The following is a 19,716-nucleotide window of genomic DNA, read 5'->3' on the forward strand; positions in this document are numbered from 1 at the left end:
TGCATCTGATGTATGACATTTAAGTTGTCAAATCGATTTTGATGACATTATTTTGCAAATATATATATATATATATATATATATATATATATATATATATATATATATATATATATATTCTATTATTAGATTTATGGCAAAGGAATATTATGCCGTTTTTTTTCAATGTTATCACCAATAAATGCATACATGATGCAAAGCTTGATTAGATGTGGAATGCTAGTATGTGTGGTTTTTCGATCTTTCCTGCAATGTGAATGAATAAAACGATATAAAATATATTTATATCTTTTCGTTGATAATAAAAATCAAGTTTACATATTCTCTTTATTCTATTCATCTTCTATTTATGCAACACTTTTATTGAAGCAGGCATTTATTATAATGCATGTTCCATATATAAGCAATAATGAATGACCTGTGACTGTTATAATACTTTTATCATATTAAAGTCATTTTAAATGATTAACATTCATATCTATTTTTAATATTGTTATGGTTCCGCAACAGCTGTATTTTTGTCATAGAATGACTGCCAATAAATATACATGCATGCATACATACATATATGTATGTATATATATATATATATATATATATATATATTGTGGGTGTGGGTGTACGTACACACACACACACACACAGTTTTATATATATATGTATATAATTACTTGCAGGGGAAATACGTTTAACATTATAACAAATATAATGTCCAAAATCGATAGCAATTGACTATAGGAAAGAAATAATTAAAACTTTGTACAAAGCAAAAATTTATATAAATATACAGGACAGTTTGAAAGACTTATATGCATTGTTTGTACTATTTTGATAATAGATATATAAAGATCATATATTTTTTATAAAATAAAATGAAAATAGAACAATTTATCAAATGTCCTAACTTTCTCCTATCTAATCACTTATCTATTGAAAAAGAAATAGTTATACCAAAATGTCACATTCTTTAATTATTTGTTAATTATGTACATGCTGCGCTTGCTGAACATCATCCTCATTACTATCGTCTCGTCTCGTGTACTGTGGCTTTTCAGAACCTTTTACGCACTGTTCTGTGATATGACAAGACACTATATCACTTCCTGGTACTTCAAACATAGGTTCCAAAAGTAAAGACTCCATTATCGCTCGTAAACCTCGCGCACCCGTTTTTCTTTCCATTGCCAAAGAGGCGATTGCATTCAATGCGTTCATATCAAACGTTAACTCCACCTGTGTGGAAATTGATATAATTTATATATAATTATTAATCTGTAATTTAAAGATAGACTTAATTGGACAAATGGGATTATTCAAATATACCTTATCCATTGAAAACAACATCTGATACTGAGGAACGATAGCATTCTTCGGTTCGGTGAGAATTCTCGCTAGCATGTCCCTGTCAAGAGTGTGAAAAGGCACGAGTACGGGAAATCTGCCGACGAACTCTGGTATCATGCCGAAATCTATGAGATCTCTGGCCTCAACCTGTTGCAGTAACGTGTCTTTCTCCTTATTGTCCTTCTCGGTAGAAGGTGACATATTTGCGACATCGGCCAAAGTCGCTGCTCTTCTGCCTGGGCTCTCGGCCGCGGGCGTTGCGCCAAATCCGAGATATTTTTCTGATTTGCGTCGCGCGATCAGCCTGTCCAAGCCGCTGTAAGCGCCCGATGCAACGAAAAGAATGTTCGTCGTGTCCACTTGCAACATCTCTCCACGCAGCTTTCTCGAGCTATTCCTCTCTGGTACATTTACGATCGTTCCCTCCAACATTTTCAGCATTCCCTGCTGCACACCTTCGCCGCCCACGTCTCGCAATTGGTGGATTCCAGGTATAGCTCCGATCTTGTCGACCTCATCCAAGAAGACGATGCCCATTTGAGCACGATCTACTACGTAATTGGCGTCCTGAAGAAGCTTAGCTATGACGCTCTCAATGTCCTCGCCAACGTAGCCCGCTTGCGTAAGAGTGGTACAATCGCAGATGGCGAATGGAACGTCCAGACATTGCGCTATTGTCTGCGCAAGTAACGTTTTACCAGATCCTGTAGGACCAAGCAACAATATATTGCTCTTTTCCAATTTCAGCTGATGCTGCTTGCTATCTAATATAGCCGATCCAGGTGCAGATTGATTGCTCGTTTTCTGTTCGCCTCCCGGATTGATTGTGTGTTGAAATCCGACACCCGGAAATGGATTTCCGATACCCGATATATGCAACAAATCTAAAGAGACAAATAAAAGTTTATAATAATTATACATTATATTTTTTATCATATAATGTAGCAATTTTTTTGAATCGGAGAGTGCAACAAATTGTGTGAATATTACTATTTCAAATCACAATTTGTTTTATCAATCCCGTTTTTAGAAATTGTATATTGAACTGATTTTTTAAATTACCTCGATTTCATAACAATAAGAAAATAAATTCTTATTATAATATCAATTTCATAACACTAAAAAACTTTATAACATCGGGGCATCGCTATTTACGTGGCTTAGGACCTCTGTGAGTGAAGGGATGATTCGTTTCCTGCGTGCTGATCGGGTTAATGTTGGTTTGCGTCTGTGAGTTTTGTACTGGCAGATTGTTGTAAATTCTCTTGTAATGATTGTAAACGGCGACACTTAGCACTTTCTTAGCATATTCTTGACCCACAACATGTCCATTCAAATATTCGAATATCTGAAAATATCATTTTGCATCGCTCTAAAATATTTTTTCTCGTCCAGCTTAATCATATATGGTTAAAATGTGCCAATTGCTTATGCTTCGTTTTTAAAATATCAATTAAAATTACAATTACCTTTTTTGGAGGTGGAGGTGGTTTCCTGTAGAATCCTTGCTTACCATCTTCTGGTCTCAGCGCTTCTTTCAAACTCCTTTTTGAATCAATCTCTGACAGTACAACGAAGAAATGATGGCACTTCTCACATTTGACAAATCTTGTAGATGCTGTATTGTTTGCAAAAATGGTTTAACGCTGTGTTAGAACATAATATTAATATTGCAAAAGTAAGTATAAATCTTAATGTATAAGCTGAGATATAAGAATTTACAATAATTTCAATAGCCTGATCGCTAAACTACAATTATCTTTCTTATCTATATCATTGCAGCAACATTTTACTTACATACAAATGTCTCGACATGAGTGCAAGGATCTCCACATTTTGGACAGGTGAGCGTATTCTTCTTTCCACCACCGGTACCATTACTGGTAGATCCACTGGATGTGGTAGTATCTTTGGAAGGTGGCGTAGGTTCAGTTGGAGCTTTTGCTAAGCTACCACTAATTGTCAAAGTTCTGCTGGCCACAACAATTCTCACAATTTTATGTACTGTGCAACAAAATCTCACATTTTATCTCACAGGTTTATTATTCTTGTAAATAATAGCATTCACCATCTTTATAGTCCAATAGAGCACAAAATATACATATATAGGAATTATTTACAAACAGTACTCACCATGATTGTTGACATGGTTAGAGGATACTAAACGACCCGCGCTAATCAAGCAACAACGTACGCTACTCATGATCAATGAATTTCAGCGCGAAAGACAGAAATATGAGAAGCTCGATTATCTTGGACGTTCCGATTACGTGAATCTAAAATCAAAGAGATATTTCTTTGCGTATTGCTGAATTGTTGTGATATAAGTATGTCTAAATCGATGGCTGCGCATGCATTTGCGAAATAACACGAGTGACGAAATGTGTAGCTGTTGTTTACTATATGTCAAAATACAAGACTTCCGTGTAACATTTTTTATCCCTGTTGATTATCTCCGTTTTTTTTTTCAGCGTTTTTTCTTGCTCCATTCACGTCGACGCAATTCTGTGAGACAATCGAAAAATACGCGAAACTCCAAATATAAGATGAGACTTTTGTGCGACAGCCGAAATTCCGCAATGTCGCCAGAGATTGGCAAATCGCACAAGGACGCGCGATAACACGATAAAAAAAATGCAATAAACGCAAAAAAAATATCGGTGACGCGAGGAGAGAGAGAGAGAGAGAAGAAGAGATAGACGCGAACATGCATCTCCGCGGCTGTTGGCCAATAAATCGATTCACAGATTCACACTCGTCCGCATCTTACCCAAATTTTTAATATAAAATGCGAGAAAAACGTCAATGCCGCGAACGGCACAACACAGCTGAAATATATACATACGGGTACATACGGCAACACTCGGGATTTTTTTCGATCAAATCGCGCCCTCTCGCGCGATCTCGCTGACTCGTTTCGTGTCACGGTGCTCGCATAGTGGTGGGGTGGCGGTGGGGTGGGCGGTGGTACAACCTAGACCTTTCCTTCTGTCACATTCTGCAGCTTGCGTTTACATATATGCACGCATATATGTATGACCATGCCGTCGACACCACACACACATATATATATTATACATATATATGCTTCCCGAAATTATGCACATTTGCGTATCGCGTTTATATACATATATATTTTATTAAAATTATCGAGAGTCTCTTTCAAAATTTATCAAGATTCTTTTTATATTCATATTGTAAATTGTAAAATATTTTTTGTAATATTCACATATTCTTTTTATTTATTTTTAAAAAGAAAGATATATATATATATATATATATATATATATATATATATATATATATATATGTATATAAGAGTATAGCAAATTTTTCTCTTATGGGAAAGAATAGAAATAAATATTAGAGAATAGGTATATTATTTTTTTTTAATTTGAGTTTTTCAAGAATAAAAAGTTTTCTATAAAAAAAACTTTCCTTACATTTTCCATTTATTTTTGTATTTATTATAGATTTAAATTGTCCCTCTCTCCGGTTCATCGTCAGTCGCACTTCCTCCCTTCTCTCATATATTTCTCTGAATTACTCTCTTCGATGAAACTGTTTCGCCCATCGATACATATATGTGCGTGATTGATACGTGATGTGCATTCGTTTTAGAAGTAAGAAGACATAATATATGACTCAGAAAAAAAAAGAAAAAAAGAAAAATTATATCTCGCACTCCCCCCCTCTCCTGTGATCGTCTAATATAACAAGAATTGAGATTTCTGTCACAGAATTGCGCAAATATTTTTGTTATCTCGTCATTGGAACTGATGATGTGCATTCAACGGATCGCCACATATTATCTCTTTTCATTGAGATAAATCTAAACGTTTACGTTATACGAAAGAAAACCTTTGACAATTTAATGTAATTCTTTGTGGTAGGTGGTAAATTCAAATCGATATATATATATATATATATTTTTTTTTTTTTCCAAATTTTTCAATTGAGCGATAAGCTGTTATATGTGTTACATATGTGTATGTGTGTGTGTGTGATATGATATGCGCGCGATAGCGATGATGAAAATATATGGAAGTCGTATCACGAAAAGCTGTGGATGATATTGTTATAGTAACCTTCATCGTATAAAATCACAATTTATAATAATACTACTATACGTTTTTTGCGCCACTTTTCATCCATAAAAAATTTTATATAAATTTGATAAAGAGTGATAGATAAAAGATGGAGAAAGATAAATTATTGCAAATGCATGTATGCTGGTGAGAGACGTTTTTTCACATATATACTTCTATTATATCGCATATACGAGAATAATTATCAGTGATTACACAATTGTTCTAATCTTAAATGATTGACGTTTTTTATTACACATTCTATTATAGAAATTTGGAAGAGACCTCCATTGGAAGTGATTACGACATTTACATTTACATTCAGAGGAAAGTTATGTTAATACAGCAAATTTAATTGTATAAAAAAAAAATTGAAGAATTGTGCATTTAACTTGATATACTGTCAATATTATGGCTCTCCAACATTCAGTAAATACAGGCAATAGCAATTTGGATACTAAGATCATCGAATGGCTGCAATGGAATAAGGTATGATATTTATTCTAATAAATTTGATGGACATATTTTATTTAAGAATATGATTATCTGTTACACTAATGATTATATTTGAATTATAAAAATTTTTGTATTTGACACTATAGGATCCAAAGGCAAAAGATGAGATATTTGAATATTTAAATAATGGACATATTAAAATATTATCAAAATTGTTCCTTAAAAGACTTGAATTTGGAACTGCGGGTCTTAGAGGCCGTATGGGACCTGGTTATAGCCAGATGAATGATTTAGTCATTGTGCAGACTGGCCAAGGATTAATAAAATATTTGATAGATACCATATTTGATGTGTCACAGAAAGGTGTTGTTATAGGATATGATGGCCGTTATAATAGTAAAAGGTGGGCTATTTATATATAATATTTATATTAAAATTCAACTTGTATATGTGATATTAATGATTAATTTAATTTTCAGGTTTGCTGAATTAACTGCTGCAATTTTCATAGCCAATAGTATTAAAGTTTATTTGTTTTCCAAAGTCTGTCCCACACCATTTGTACCTTATACCATATTGAAATACAAATGCGCAGCTGGGATCATGGTCACTGCGTCTCATAATCCAAAAGATGACAATGGATATAAAGTCTATTGGCAAAATGGAGCACAGATTATTTCACCTCATGATAAAAAAATTCAAAGCTATATTCTTAACAATCTCGAACCGCTTGAATCCTCATGGAATGGGAATGGAATCTATAATAGCTCCTACTATGAAGATCTGAAAGACGATATTATGCAACTTTATTACCAAGATTTAAAGGAAACAGTTCTATATCCTGAAGTTAATAGAAATACTACATTGAAATTTACGTACACTGCCATGCATGGTGTTGGATATGAATATATGACTGCTGCATTTGAGGTGGCAAACTTGAAGGTAGTATCCTCACATTTCTAAACACGATTCACAAGATATTTATTTAGCTATTTCTTCTTATTTAACTATTTTGTTTTATTTATTTCAGCCATTTATAATTGTAGAGGAACAGAAACTACCAGATCCAGAATTTCCAACAGTGAAGTTTCCAAATCCAGAAGAAGGGAAAAGTGCTCTCGATCTTAGTATAAAGTTAGCAAATAAAAGCGATTCATCTATAATACTTGCTAATGATCCAGATGCCGACAGACTTGCATGTGCGATGAAAACAAAAAGGTTTGTAAATTCATATTATTATAAATTCATCTATTATATATATATAAATAACAAAATAAACATTTGACGATCTTTATAGTGGGGAATGGCATGTCTTCTCTGGAAATGAACTTGGTGCATTATTAGGTTGGTGGATGATCCATACTTATCAAGTTTTACATCCTGATGTTGATATGAGCAATACATATATGTTAGCATCAACCGTTTCTAGCAAAATCTTAGCTTCAATGGCTAAAAAAGAAGGTTTTAATTTTGAGGTTTGTGTATTTGATGTGTGTGTGTAAAATAAAAACAAAAGAGAGAAAATATCAGTTTGTCTTAAATCTAATGAAAATATTTTACTTGCTTGACAGGAAACTTTAACAGGCTTCAAATGGATGGCTAACAAAGCTATTGAGTTGATAAAGAAAAATAAAAATATCTTATTTGCATATGAAGAAGCTATAGGTTTTATGTGTGGCTCTAAGGTCCTAGATAAAGATGGTATCAGTGCTGGTGTACGTGTGGCTGAATTAGCAGCTTATCTTGAAACAATAGATTTAACTTTACTAGACAAATTGCAGGAAATATATCAAGAGTATGTTAGACTTTAATTAAAGCCTGAAATATGTTTTATAATACACTATAAAATAAATTATAATTCTGATATATATGTATATATATATATATATATAGGTATGGTCATCATATCAGTGACAATTCCTATTGGATATGTCACGACTCGGACGTTATTAAGGCGATATTTGAACGATTGAGGAATTATTCTAACAAGTCAGATACAGTGAGTATTATTTCAATTTTAAAAACGTTTTTTTATTTAAATGTTTAGAAAAACAGTACTATAATATGTGTTAATTTATCTATATTACTTTTATTTTAATTTATATAGAAAAGAATGATATATATTTATAAGAATAAACTTTTGCTACACAATCACAAAATTTAATGAATAATCTTTTATTTTGTGTGTGTGTGTGTGTGTGTGTGTGTGTGCGCGCGCGGGCGCGCGCGTATGTGTGTGTCATATTATTTATAATTTATTTTACATTTGCAAAAATCATATTCATAATTACATTTAATTGAAAAATATAAATATTTTAATAAGGAAAAAAAATTATATGTATATCTCACATGCATATATACAAAAAATTATAAAGTTAAATTTTCGATATCAATTTTCATAATATTTCTATCATGATATAGTCAGGCTGTTTGATATGCAGCTAATGTATTCTAATTCACATCTAATGATATATGCTTACAAGGTCGACAAGTATATGTCATGCATGAGATAGCATATAAACTGATTAATCACTTTAAAAGTATGATAAAGTCCAAGCATCGGCCGAGGTATTTGTGCATGCGTCATTCTAGGTGATAGTTGTGTTGTTTTATTGCTACTCTTGTCATAAAATATCAACAAATATAAAACGTAAACATAAAAAATGTGTGACGTGTATGTAATATATGAATTTGTAGTGATATTCAGCAAAAAATGTCCTTTGTTGGGATGTAAATTTTCATCTTTTACACATAATTGTTAATGAATTTGTGCTATAATGATATGTGAGGTCTAATAACAATACCTAACAAAATTTGATAAAAATTGTTTTCTTTTTTCTTTCTTTGTCTTTTATATAATGATCGTTAATATGGCACAATATAATATCTGCAATAAATATGTAAATATGGTTGCTATAACATTAACACTTTTACCTTCAGCGCTTTTTGCCATTTTGTTTATTCCGCTAGTACAATCATTATATCATCTCACACCATTTTTTGTGGAAGAAACAAATAAGTGAAATATAAGTATGTTTCATAATTATACTTTTTTCATGTAAGTTATTTTGGATTATTATATATTAATCTTAAAATATTAATTGTTTGTGTGAGTTTTGTTCTATTGCATTCATGCATTTTAAAAATAAACTTTTTCATAATAATAAACAAAAAAATAATGCAAATGTAAAGAATGTGTTCGTGTCTCGATTAAAATTATATTGCGCGATTAAATTTTTCACTTCTTTGTTACTGTTTCTCATGAAAATTCTAATGTAATTTCTTAAATTATAGTATCCAACCGGAATACTAGAAGGAAAATATATAATAACCGGTGTTCGGGATTTGACAACAGGGTATGACAATACAAAACCTGATAATAAAGCAGTCCTACCTGTATCAAAATCTAGCCAAATGATTACATTTACATTCAAAAATGGATTAGTCACCACTTTAAGAACTAGTGGCACAGAACCTAAAATAAAATATTACAATGAATTATGTGGATTACCTGGAGAGTAAGTTCTTTGCAAATACTTCGTGAAAGAATTAATCTTTATCTCTATTTTTTATTTAATACTAATGATACTCTAATATGTTTTAACATAGAGTATATATAGAATATTCCAAAATCATTGGATGTCTTTTTAATAGCAGATTGATTATTTTTATCTCTGATTATTTTGGAATTTATCATTTTAAATTTTTCCTAAATGTAAATATAAAAAAAAATTATTTTTTGTAAGTTTCCTATTCTTTCTTTCGGTCATATATTTTTGTAAGCTTTAAATTAAAATTCTATTGAATTGAATTCCATTTTAAATTAACTGAAAAATATAGTTTTGTTAAATTTTTTAATTCCATAAAGTTTAATTTGCGAAAAGCTCTTCTTTTTTCATCATTTATAATTCGAAAATAAATAGTTTCAACATTTTCAATCAGGAAAGATCATCTCTAAATTGGCTAAAGAAGTTTGCTATTATAACAATATCTCCGATAGTTTTGGGATATCTTGTGTATTAAGAATTGTGATATTTATATCTAAAAAAATTTTACATTACTGCGTCGCGTTTAATATAACAAAATTTTATTTTAGAAATTTAACTAAACTGAAGAATATCCTCAAAGAAATGGTATCAGCTATTATAACAGAATTTCTTCAACCTGAAGTTAATGGACTTATTGCTCGTGAAGAATAAATTATGATAATAACTGTCATATGTGCATATAGATATTACATATGAATTGATTTTTATGAATGCTTAAAATGCAATGTCAATATAGATCATTAATATAAGTTATTCTATGAATATTGTACTGTAGATGTTTCAAATATGTTCAACATATAATTTTATTTAAACTTTGTATCTTATTGTTATTCTATACATTTATAGTGCATTTGCGATACAGTAATTTAATAATTTTCAAAATGGCTGTGTACTATTTTATATTGTTAAAATTGTTGAAGGAAAGTTGGTCACACACAAATTCCATTCATGTATTTTTTCTACTTTTATAATTATTATATCAATTTATAAAAACATAATGCACAGAAAAATATTCAAAATACTTTCCTTATATTTAATTTTGCAATTAAGAAAAATTACAATCTATTAATTAAAAAACAAGCAATAAATTATTAATAATTTTAATTTTACAATGAAGCAGAATCTAATTATTAATAAGTAATAAACCGATTATATATCCATTGAAAAGAATTTATGCATGTAACAGTAATTTGTTCCTATATACAAGTATTGCTCCACTATTTATAAAACATTAAAATTCTATAGAAGTTATATTAAAATATCAAAGTCTTAATAATGTTTTTCTAAAATAATTAATGCATTGTATATCAACCATAATGTAAAGTACAACATAATATAAACAATAATAATATAGTACAGTCCCAGATACCCAAATCTGTCGAAAGCAGATCAAGTATCTACTATCAAATGTCAGCAAAAAAATTACAAATTTAGCACAGATCTTATTATATCGATTAAATCGACAAATTAGTGTCAAGAATCAAGCAGATATTGAAAGCCGTCAGATTGCGCGTGCGCGGATTTAGCTCGGTTTTTGCCGCCAATTTGCTGTCGGATTCTGTAAGCAGACTCTGTTCTATATACATTTATATATATAGATTTTTTATTATATACATAGATTTTTTTTCTCCTTAAGTGTTTAGTTGTATAGCAAGCATTCGTGAAAATTGAAAAATGAGTCGTAAGAACAATTAATATTTAGATAGTAATTTTCACTATATTGTAAATAAGAAAAGAAATTAAAATTGGATTAAAATTAAATCTCAAATTTTTATTTATATTACTTCTCTTGCCTATTACTTGATTGTACAAGGACTGAAAATAATTCATGTATATGATGTCTGTTGCGAATATATATCTCTCTCTTATATAAGTTCTATAATAAATATATATTAGACAATTTTTATTCTTTCAGCACAAATTTTTTTAAGTCGATTTTTATATACAAAAGAGATTTAAATAATACAAAATGGAATACACAATACCTTCTTTATGCAATGCATTTTTGAGGGCGTGTTCAATTTGCGTCCTTTTTTTCTTTTTTAATAAAAAAATGAAATTTTTATATAAAAAAAATTAGATGCAACAGGAAAACTTATTTGACCCTGCTTTCCGTTAGATGGCAGTTCAACGTTTATTTGGAACTCTACAAATTTTATCAAGGGTGCGTTCTAAAATCTTACCCGTGGGACAGAATATTTAGTTAACCAATCAGGACAAAGAGATCTTTATTTTTTTTTGTCCTGATTGGTCAATTAAACGCTATGTTACCTTAGGGGTAGAATTTCCGAACGCACCCCATCATACTTATATATATATATGCGGTTTTGTTATCGCGGTCCCTGCAAGTTATCTGTCATTTCTGATGTTGATCGTCGATCGCGAATTATTCGTAAATCGGCCGGAAAATATCATTATAGCCTAAACGTCACAACGGGATAAATCATATCGCGAGCCATCACATCCATCCGCTGCATCACTCCGCGTAGATCCGCTTTATACAAGAAGTGTATCAACACTCCACCCACGAGTGCAGTCGCAGTTATTCGCGGAATAATGTATTCGCAATTGTCAAGACGTTTGTAAGACATCGCGTGCATCCAGGGCGATATTTCACACGTGCGTAATTCGTTTGAACATGTCTTCGCGACGAAATGATGAGCAGAAAGTAACTGGTTCGAATTCGGAGTTTATATATATATTCCAGAAGCTTCAGGTATGTATGTTGCTCTCTCTAGGTCAAGCAACTGAGCTCTCGCTCTCTTCGAGAGATTTATAATTTTAAATATATATATCTATTTCTTGTATGCATCTGTAAACAATATATAATATAAATAATTGTTATTTCTTCGAATAATAATCAAGAACTATAATAATTTCCAATTTACAGTTTTACAGATAATATATACGTTCAGCTAAATATAAAAGTTCAGAGTTTATATCTGGCGGAAATGATATAAACTGATCTATAGATTGGCAAATAATATTTTTTCGTATTTAATGCAAATTATTTTGTATTCTATATCTTCCCCCTTTTGGTGAATTTATTATGCTATCATCATGACCACAATACCACTGACTGATAAGCAGCTTCATCAACTGGTGAGTTTAGAGATTATGCTATATATATATATATATATATATATATATATATATATATATATTGGGGATACAACAATTATCTTATATCCTGAATGAATTGAAAGTCATATACTGAGAGTCCCTATTTTAAAAACTATATAACAAAATCTTGTTTTAGATGAAGATAGATATTGAGATTAGATATTGAAATTTATATGATTTATACTGAAATTTAATTTAATTTCTTAAATTATTAAACCTTATCATAAATGTATATTTATTATTTATAGAGTATTAGTATCGGGAAAGCTGTAAATGCAACGGAAACCCCTGTGAAAGAAAAACATGTGCGAAGTATCCTTTCTTACTTTAAAAAATCTGTGGACCAATAATTTTTTTCATTAGTTAAATGAGATTTTGTATTTTATTTGTTAATATTATGAAAATAAATATATAAATAAATCTGTCAAAAATAAAATTAATAGTGAAAAGAAAGTTCTATGTAAAAAATTAGATATATTATAAAACAAATTATTTCAAAGAAAACTGAAATAGTTTTTAGAACAATTTTTAATTTGTTTTAATTTGTTGGAGTACAATTGTAACTAATCAAGATATCATTTCTCTGCTTTAAAATATGTATAGTCATATATTTATTATTATAACGAATATAAATCTAAAAGAAAGAAGGAAGAGTTCCTTATAAATAAATAGATGCAATTATTGGTACATATCGAGAAAAAAGCGGCTCCATTTTCTGGACATATATGTTGAGACAACCGTTACAAGAGAATCAGATTGTTGCATGGAAATTTTGTCATGTTTTGCACAAAGTATTACGTGAGGGACATCCTCAGGTTATCGTCGATTCTCAGCGATATCGTGGCAAGTTAGAAGATATTGGGAAATTGTGGCAACACCTTAGAGAGGGCTATGGGCGTCTCATACAATTGTATACAAGACTATTAATCACTAAATTAGATTATCACAAACGGAATCCACGCTTACCTGGAAATTTGCACGTAACGCCAGAGGAACTAGAAGCGATTGGAGAAAATGATATTAATGTGTAGTGAGTTATATTTTTCTTATAACTCGATTGAATACGACGATATATACGATATACGTCTAATTTATCTTTATAGCTTCCAGATGTCTGTTGAGATGTTCGATTACATGGATGATATCTTGAATTTACAACATGCAGGTAATAGACTACTATAAAATTATCTCATATTTGTATTCTCCTTGACATAAAAATCTCCCATGCGCAGTGTATTTATCGAACTCTTTATCAAAATTACAGTCTTTGGCTCATTGGACTTGTCGCGATCCAATTCGATGACACCTTGCGGACAATGTCGACTCGCACCTTTGATCCCGTGTATTCAGGACGCTTCGCAGCTGTATGATTGTTGCGTGAAAATCTTGTTCAAGCTTCACGGCGCTCTTCCGGCGGACACGTTGACCGGACATCGCGATAGATTTTCGAAGCAGTTTCACGAGTTGAAGAGCTTTTACAATACCATCAAACATATGCAGTATTTTAAACATTTAATAGCGATTCCGTCGTTACCTGAGGTAATGCTTCTTTCGATTATTGATTGATATAATTAGCAGATATGAGAGTTTATCATATCACGCGGTATATGGCATATATGAAATTTCTTTGTATACTTGAATATTTTAGAACCCACCTAACTTTTTGATACAAGCCGAACTAAGAACGTATGTCACGCCGATAGTGGTACTTCCACCCGAAGAATCCATAGACAACGAGACTGCCATAGAGAATCTTATTGATACGTCTGATACGGGATCTTTCACGGGTGATCAATTAGATTCTACAAATACAAGAAACGGGTCGATATCACCTGACGCTCTTGCGGAAAGGTATAGAATTTATATGTCTATTTTCCTCTTGTCTATCTCTGCTTTTTTTTTTATTTATAAATTGGAAAGCAGATAAGATAGCATATATATATATATATATACATACATTTTTTAAAATATAAATTGGATAAAACATATCTAACAATATAAGATATAATATTTTTTTAAAGATAAACTGGATATATATAAGATAACACATATCAATTAATAGTTAGCAATAGTATAGCTACTCAATTTAATAGTATAGCAGAGCTTTTTTCCTTCCTAGATTCTGCAAATCCAAGCTTAATATTTGCAGTGAATGTTAGTTTTGAATAAGATTTGTAAGATCAAGTCAAGATGAGAATGCGAAAACAAAAATATCAATTATTTGAAACTTTTGAAGTGTATTTAACAGTGGAAATGTATAAATTATTCTTTATATACTTTTCTTTAGCTTTTTTTTTACAAATATTTCTTCAAAATGTTTCTTTTGTGACTTGTATGATAATATATAAGATGTTTATATATATATGCCTCAAAAATTATAATACATTTTGGAATAAGTAATTTAAACCTTTTTTTTACATATAAATATTTATTCTTTCAGAGACAGTCTTATTGATCATCTGTATCAAGTAAATGGTCGCCAAAGACAAGAAATAAATCGGTTTTTAATAGAGCATCAACAAATAATCGCAGATCTTAGAAGTCGCGTTTTAGAACTGGAATCAACACTGTCTTCTAAGGTAAGCTTACTGCATACAACTTTAATCATTGCACTCTGTTTTATCAATTTATATTATGCATATTTTTTAGAGCAATGAAATCGTAACAGAAAAACAAACTTGTCAAAAATTAATGAAGGAAAATTTGATTATATTAGAAAGATTTCAAGAAATAGAAGGTTGGTAAAATTTTAATTTGTAATTTTTTTATGATTATTATTATTTGTTTTTGCTTCTTAGAAATTTTATAGCATATTTCTATTTGTATGTATCTTTTCAAGGAAAAAATGAAGTCGTAGAAGAAAAATTCAAAAAGCTAAAAGATGTTTATTCGAAATTGAGAGAAGAACATATCAATTTGATTCGTAAGGTACATATTTAATATTGATGACAATAAAAGATTATCTATTTTATTTACTACATGATTTATTATACATGAAGAAAGCTGAACTGGAAAAAGAATTGGGAGGTCTGAAAATATCACGAGAGCAATCTGAACGTCGAATGTTGAAAGCTGAGGAACAACTGCAGGAATTACTTCAAGGACAAGGATCGGCAGAGCAGGAAGCACAAAAAGTGACGCAAGCACGCAAAGATTTAGAGGATGTTAGAAAGAGGCTGGACGCCGCCCAAACCGAAAATTTAGTAAGTGAGAATTTTTATTAACTTCAATCTGTATTTATTCTATCGTACACACATTGATGAGAGAGAAATCATTATACTGTTATAGGCATTAGCAGCAAAAATAGATTTTATTACATCTGAGAAGACAGCTTTGGAAGGGGATCTTCATGACTTACTGGTGCAGAAAGAGGAGCTGGATTTGCGAATAGTAAATTTAGAAACTGATGGCGAACGATACCGCAATCAAGTAAAAACGGATGCCAATACAGCTTTATTTGATTTATTACGTGAGTATTATAATAAAGTGTATAATCGAATCCACACGATAATTTTACTCAAATCAGTTAAATGGGATTACACAAAGAAAATTATATTTATATTATATTAGTGAATGCTATATCGGAAGCGGAATCTATTTTACATCATGCGATGCATACTATCGATACTCCAGCCATATCGGCATTAACTTGTACGCCCGACTATCTCGAAAACTTATTGGAGCCGACAGAGAAATCGTTAAACGATTTAGAGGAGACTTACAAAAATTATATATCCGATACAACGAAGGGAAAAGCGCTGATTCGCACCGCTATACACGGTGCATACTTCCTGGCTCTCTATTTAATATATGCGAAATCTACTTCGAACACATCGACGGATATCGGTTTAGCCGATCGTAAGTTTTTCGTGATCATATAATAGCAATTTAAATATTAATAGACGTTGAGAAAATCTAAAAAAACTGATACTATCTATTTAATCTAAAATAAATTGCGAGATTTTCTAGAATATATGAAAAATTTTTAACGCTTTTTATAAGATTTGTTGCAATATTTTTATAGGATTTGCCGACGAGTGCAAACAATTAGGTTCGCAAGGTTTAATTATATTGAGTTATATTAAAGAAAAATCCTCGATGACTGTAGTACAAATTGCAAATGTCAAAAGTCAATTACGAAAGATTTCGTCTCTTATAAATACATTATCGACTACTCAAAACAACGTGGAAATTATTGGAAGCTTAGTGGAAAATGAGTTGCAGAGTATGGATAAAGCTATAGAAGAAGCAGTTGCAAGAATACAGGTACTTATTATAAGCATATTTATGCAAGGAAAGCAAAACATGTATGGAAAGAGATAAGTGATTTATTTTTACATAATTTATCTTTAATAGGATATGTTGGATAAATCACGCGCGGCGGATTCGGGTTTAAAGTTAAAAGTGAATGAACAAATCTTGGATTCTTGCACAGAACTAATGAAATATATAAGAAAATTAGTGCAAAGGTCTCGCTTGCTACAGAAAGAGATTGTGGAACAGGGAAAGGTATGGCAAATTTATTTCAGTATTTACTTATGTTAAGATATTACTAGATAATATTATACTCTATTGCCATCGAAAAAATTACGATGGGGAATGTTAACAATACAATAATTGTTCAGGGAACCGCTTCGGTCACCGAATTTTACAAACGCAATCATCAGTGGTCTGAGGGGCTTATCTCGGCAGCAAAGGCGATTGCCATGGGTGCAAACTTTTTGCTGTAAGCATAGTTAGCAATTTCTTTTTTTTTTAAATTGTTACATATGTAAATATTGTATATATATTACATATGGAAATGTATGTATTTTTTTATGTATTATTACAGAGAAGCAGCAGATAAAGTGGTATTGGGCAATGGTAAATTTGAACAATTGGTTGTTGCTTCACAAGGAATCGCAGCATCTACTGCGCAATTGGTAGTTGCTAGCAGAGTCAAAGCTGACAGAAACAGTACCAATTTAACTGAACTCTCCAAGGCTTCGAGAGAAGTGACACAGGCTACAGCAAATGTTGTTGCAACTGTTAAGAGCTGCAATCATCTTGTCGAGGAAAATGGTAGTTGATTTGAAAATATATTTAACTATATTACGTGTTTTATATCATATAACATTGTTTGTTAATATTATTTTATTCGAAATTTCGCAGAAGATTTGGATATGTCTAGTCTCAGCTTACATCAGGCTAAGAGATTGGAAATGGAGGCACAAGTTCGAATCTTGGAATTGGAACAAGGTCTGGAAACTGAGAGATTACGTTTAGCTGCTCTTCGACGTTATCATTATCAACTCGATGGTGACAACGAGACATAGGCAATTAATGGATTGAGATTAAATGAAGAATATTCGACGATCACGAAAAGTATATGTAGATAAAGAATTGTAGCAGTCATGTAAATTAGTTTACTAAACTAACTAATATCGTGCAGAAAATTGTTTCTTCGTTGTTAGAAACAAAATTTATTCATTTAGTCTCAGCATTTATATATCGTATTATGTATGTCTCGAAAATCAATAACAATTTTCTAACTAATAATGGAAATCGATTGTGAATGTACTTTATTGAATGACGCTCAAATATATTTACATTTACCAGCTACATATCTAAATAATTTATATTATGTCATTTTTAATATAAAATTTGATATAAATTTATTTCACGTCATCTCTTATTGAATTATATCGAGCATTTATGAGATAAAGTACATTTTGTAAAGAAAATAATGTAATGAGCAATGAAATTCAAAATGTTCAAGTTTTTATTACATTTGGAATAATTTTATAAAAAAAATCATGTTTTTTCCTAAGAAAATAATGATATACACTTAAAGAGGATTGTCAAGTAGTCAATATATTTAAAACTTTAAACTTACAAAGATATTAACTCTTTAATGCATAAAGTGCTCTTTTGTTCTCTCTTAAGTAGATAATTTGTATGTCGTGTATCAATTAATTTAGGTTTTAAAGAGTACAATTTTTTTATTTTCATCGCCGAGAGATTTCAAAATGTATAAGATGTATATACTCGGTGCGTATGTAAAACTTAACACAAAATTCCTCTAACAGTCTTATCAAAGTTATTTTGTGAACACAGTTTTCTCAATAAATCATCGAGAATTATCTGTGTTATTAATTTTCGTATAAGTTAGTTGCAATTGTAACTGTATTAATTGCATTGTAAAAATTTTGTTTGGCTACAAATTGATAATAAAAGTAAGTAAAATTATTTTTATAACAAATACACTTTTCTATAACATCATAACTTTTCACTATAGATTTGTCATTTTGTTTGGAAACCATATACAGAATAATTTTACTTACTTTTAATATCAATTTGTAGCCAAACAAAATTTTTACAATGCAATTAATAGAGTTGCAATAGCAACTACACTGCACTACACGCATTCATGTATATACCACCGCCATGTTTTTCCAAAACTAATCGAATGGCCAGACTCTATTTATAGGGACCCTAGTTCGAATATTCTCGCCGTTGGCTGCTGAGGCATATAGTTCCAATAGGCGGCCGATAGATGGCGACGGCATCGCTTGGAAAATGATTAATTTGTTAATTTTCGATAAAAAATGCAATAAATCATGAAAATAATGATGGAGCAATATGGAGTAATTAAAGAGTAATCGTTTCGTGCTGCATATAGTTACAGAAAACTATTGAAAATATATTTTTGAGTGAAAATGATAAATTTTACATTTTTTTAAATATTTCAAAAACTATTAATTTTAAAAGGAGAGCAATTGTGGATTCTGACGGAGCAATTAAGGAGCAATCGTTTGAGTTATTAATTATTAAAAAATATGCACTTCCAGCGCCAACTTATTTCCGGTAAATAAATCTAGGTAAGGAAATCTTTGCATTGTTGATAATAAAACAGTAATTTTATAATAAAATGTTTATTTTGTCGTTCTTGAAGCAGTCACATAAAAGATCTATACATTTTTGATAACTAGATAAACTAAAATAACCATATAAATTAAATAATTTTTGTATTATTATCATTGATGCATTCAAACGGTCGGTAATGTCAACATACTTCAATTACCTCCGGACCCACCCCGGGCACACTAGATAGTCACAAAAATTTACCCAGAGTTTGACGATCTTTAATAGTATCTTGTCGGTGATTGACAAAGTAC

General features: G+C 30.7%; 3 protein-coding genes across 10 annotated transcripts; 2 read left to right on the plus strand and 1 right to left on the minus strand.

Annotated features, from left to right (window-relative positions):
• Window positions 1–945: 945 nt before the first annotated feature.
• Clpx (Caseinolytic protease chaperone subunit) lies at window positions 946–4,286 on the minus strand. Of its 6 annotated transcripts, none has more exons than XM_070298853.1 (7): window positions 4,200–4,286; window positions 3,478–3,620; window positions 3,142–3,348; window positions 2,814–2,962; window positions 2,500–2,692; window positions 1,324–2,228; window positions 946–1,233 (listed from the first exon to the last, which is right to left on the minus strand). In XM_070298853.1, exons 2-7 carry the CDS (start codon window positions 3,545–3,547, stop codon window positions 979–981), a joined length of 1,779 nt encoding a protein of 592 aa, XP_070154954.1. In that variant the 5' UTR covers window positions 3,548–3,620; window positions 4,200–4,286; the 3' UTR covers window positions 946–978. The 6 variants fall into 6 exon arrangements, with proteins under 6 accessions (XP_070154954.1, XP_070154956.1, XP_070154951.1 ...); XM_070298855.1 differs by having other exon boundaries at window positions 2,512–2,692; window positions 4,190–4,284; XM_070298850.1 differs by having other exon boundaries at window positions 4,190–4,284.
• Window positions 4,287–4,879: 593 nt separating this feature from the next.
• Pgm2a (phosphoglucomutase 2) lies at window positions 4,880–11,190 on the plus strand. Of its 2 annotated transcripts, none has more exons than XM_070298353.1 (10): window positions 4,880–5,233; window positions 5,703–5,921; window positions 6,035–6,291; window positions 6,368–6,830; window positions 6,919–7,106; window positions 7,186–7,363; window positions 7,460–7,683; window positions 7,782–7,887; window positions 9,183–9,406; window positions 9,985–11,190. In XM_070298353.1, the coding sequence occupies exons 2-10, from the start codon at window positions 5,844–5,846 to the stop codon at window positions 10,085–10,087; spliced, it is 1,821 nt and encodes a 606-aa protein (XP_070154454.1). In that variant the 5' UTR covers window positions 4,880–5,233; window positions 5,703–5,843; the 3' UTR covers window positions 10,088–11,190. The 2 variants fall into 2 exon arrangements, with proteins under 2 accessions (XP_070154454.1, XP_070154455.1); XM_070298354.1 differs by lacking the exon at window positions 4,880–5,233 and adding an exon at window positions 5,351–5,579.
• A 572-nt stretch (window positions 11,191–11,762) lies between these two features.
• On the plus strand, window positions 11,763–18,604 carry Hip1 (Huntingtin interacting protein 1). 2 transcript variants are annotated; one of them, XM_070298352.1, is made up of 18 exons: window positions 11,763–12,152; window positions 12,327–12,538; window positions 12,808–12,871; window positions 13,232–13,589; window positions 13,663–13,724; window positions 13,824–14,098; window positions 14,208–14,410; window positions 15,000–15,138; window positions 15,209–15,296; window positions 15,399–15,487; window positions 15,559–15,762; window positions 15,848–16,028; window positions 16,130–16,417; window positions 16,584–16,825; window positions 16,916–17,068; window positions 17,185–17,285; window positions 17,391–17,620; window positions 17,714–18,604. In XM_070298352.1, the coding sequence occupies exons 2-18, from the start codon at window positions 12,497–12,499 to the stop codon at window positions 17,872–17,874; spliced, it is 2,880 nt and encodes a 959-aa protein (XP_070154453.1). In that variant the 5' UTR covers window positions 11,763–12,152; window positions 12,327–12,496; the 3' UTR covers window positions 17,875–18,604. The 2 variants fall into 2 exon arrangements, with proteins under 2 accessions (XP_070154453.1, XP_070154452.1); XM_070298351.1 differs by having other exon boundaries at window positions 17,711–18,603.
• The last annotated feature ends 1,112 nt before the right edge of the window (window positions 18,605–19,716 follow it).

The sequence above is a fragment of the Polyergus mexicanus genome, unplaced genomic scaffold (assembly GCF_030449975.1).
Source record: "Polyergus mexicanus isolate NDT 795.1 unplaced genomic scaffold, iyPolMexi1.0 SCAF_7, whole genome shotgun sequence".
Classification (NCBI taxonomy): Eukaryota; Metazoa; Arthropoda; class Insecta; order Hymenoptera; family Formicidae; genus Polyergus; species Polyergus mexicanus.

Bases quoted from the DNA above. Each gene is read 5' to 3' on its own strand.
- Clpx (XM_070298853.1), bottom strand. From the start codon at position 3,547: ATGAGTAGCGTACGTTGTTGCTTGATTAGCGCGGGTCGTTTAGTATCC. The intron at 3,349-3,477 runs GTGAGTACTGTT...TTTGTTGCACAG, and splicing joins TAACCATGTCAACAATCATG to TACATAAAATTGTGAGAATT. The intron at 2,693-2,813 runs GTAATTGTAATT...TGATATTTTCAG, and splicing joins CACCTCCACCTCCAAAAAAG to ATATTCGAATATTTGAATGG.
- Pgm2a (XM_070298353.1), top strand. From the start codon at position 5,844: ATGGCTCTCCAACATTCAGTAAATACAGGCAATAGCAATTTGGATACT. The intron at 7,364-7,459 runs GTTTGTGTATTT...CTTGCTTGACAG, and splicing joins AAGAAGGTTTTAATTTTGAG to GAAACTTTAACAGGCTTCAA. The intron at 7,684-7,781 runs GTATGTTAGACT...ATATATATATAG, and splicing joins TTGCAGGAAATATATCAAGA to GTATGGTCATCATATCAGTG.
- Hip1 (XM_070298351.1), top strand. From the start codon at position 12,497: ATGACCACAATACCACTGACTGATAAGCAGCTTCATCAACTG. The intron at 12,539-12,807 runs GTGAGTTTAGAG...TATTATTTATAG, and splicing joins ATAAGCAGCTTCATCAACTG to AGTATTAGTATCGGGAAAGC. The intron at 15,297-15,398 runs GTTGGTAAAATT...TATCTTTTCAAG, and splicing joins AAGATTTCAAGAAATAGAAG to GAAAAAATGAAGTCGTAGAA.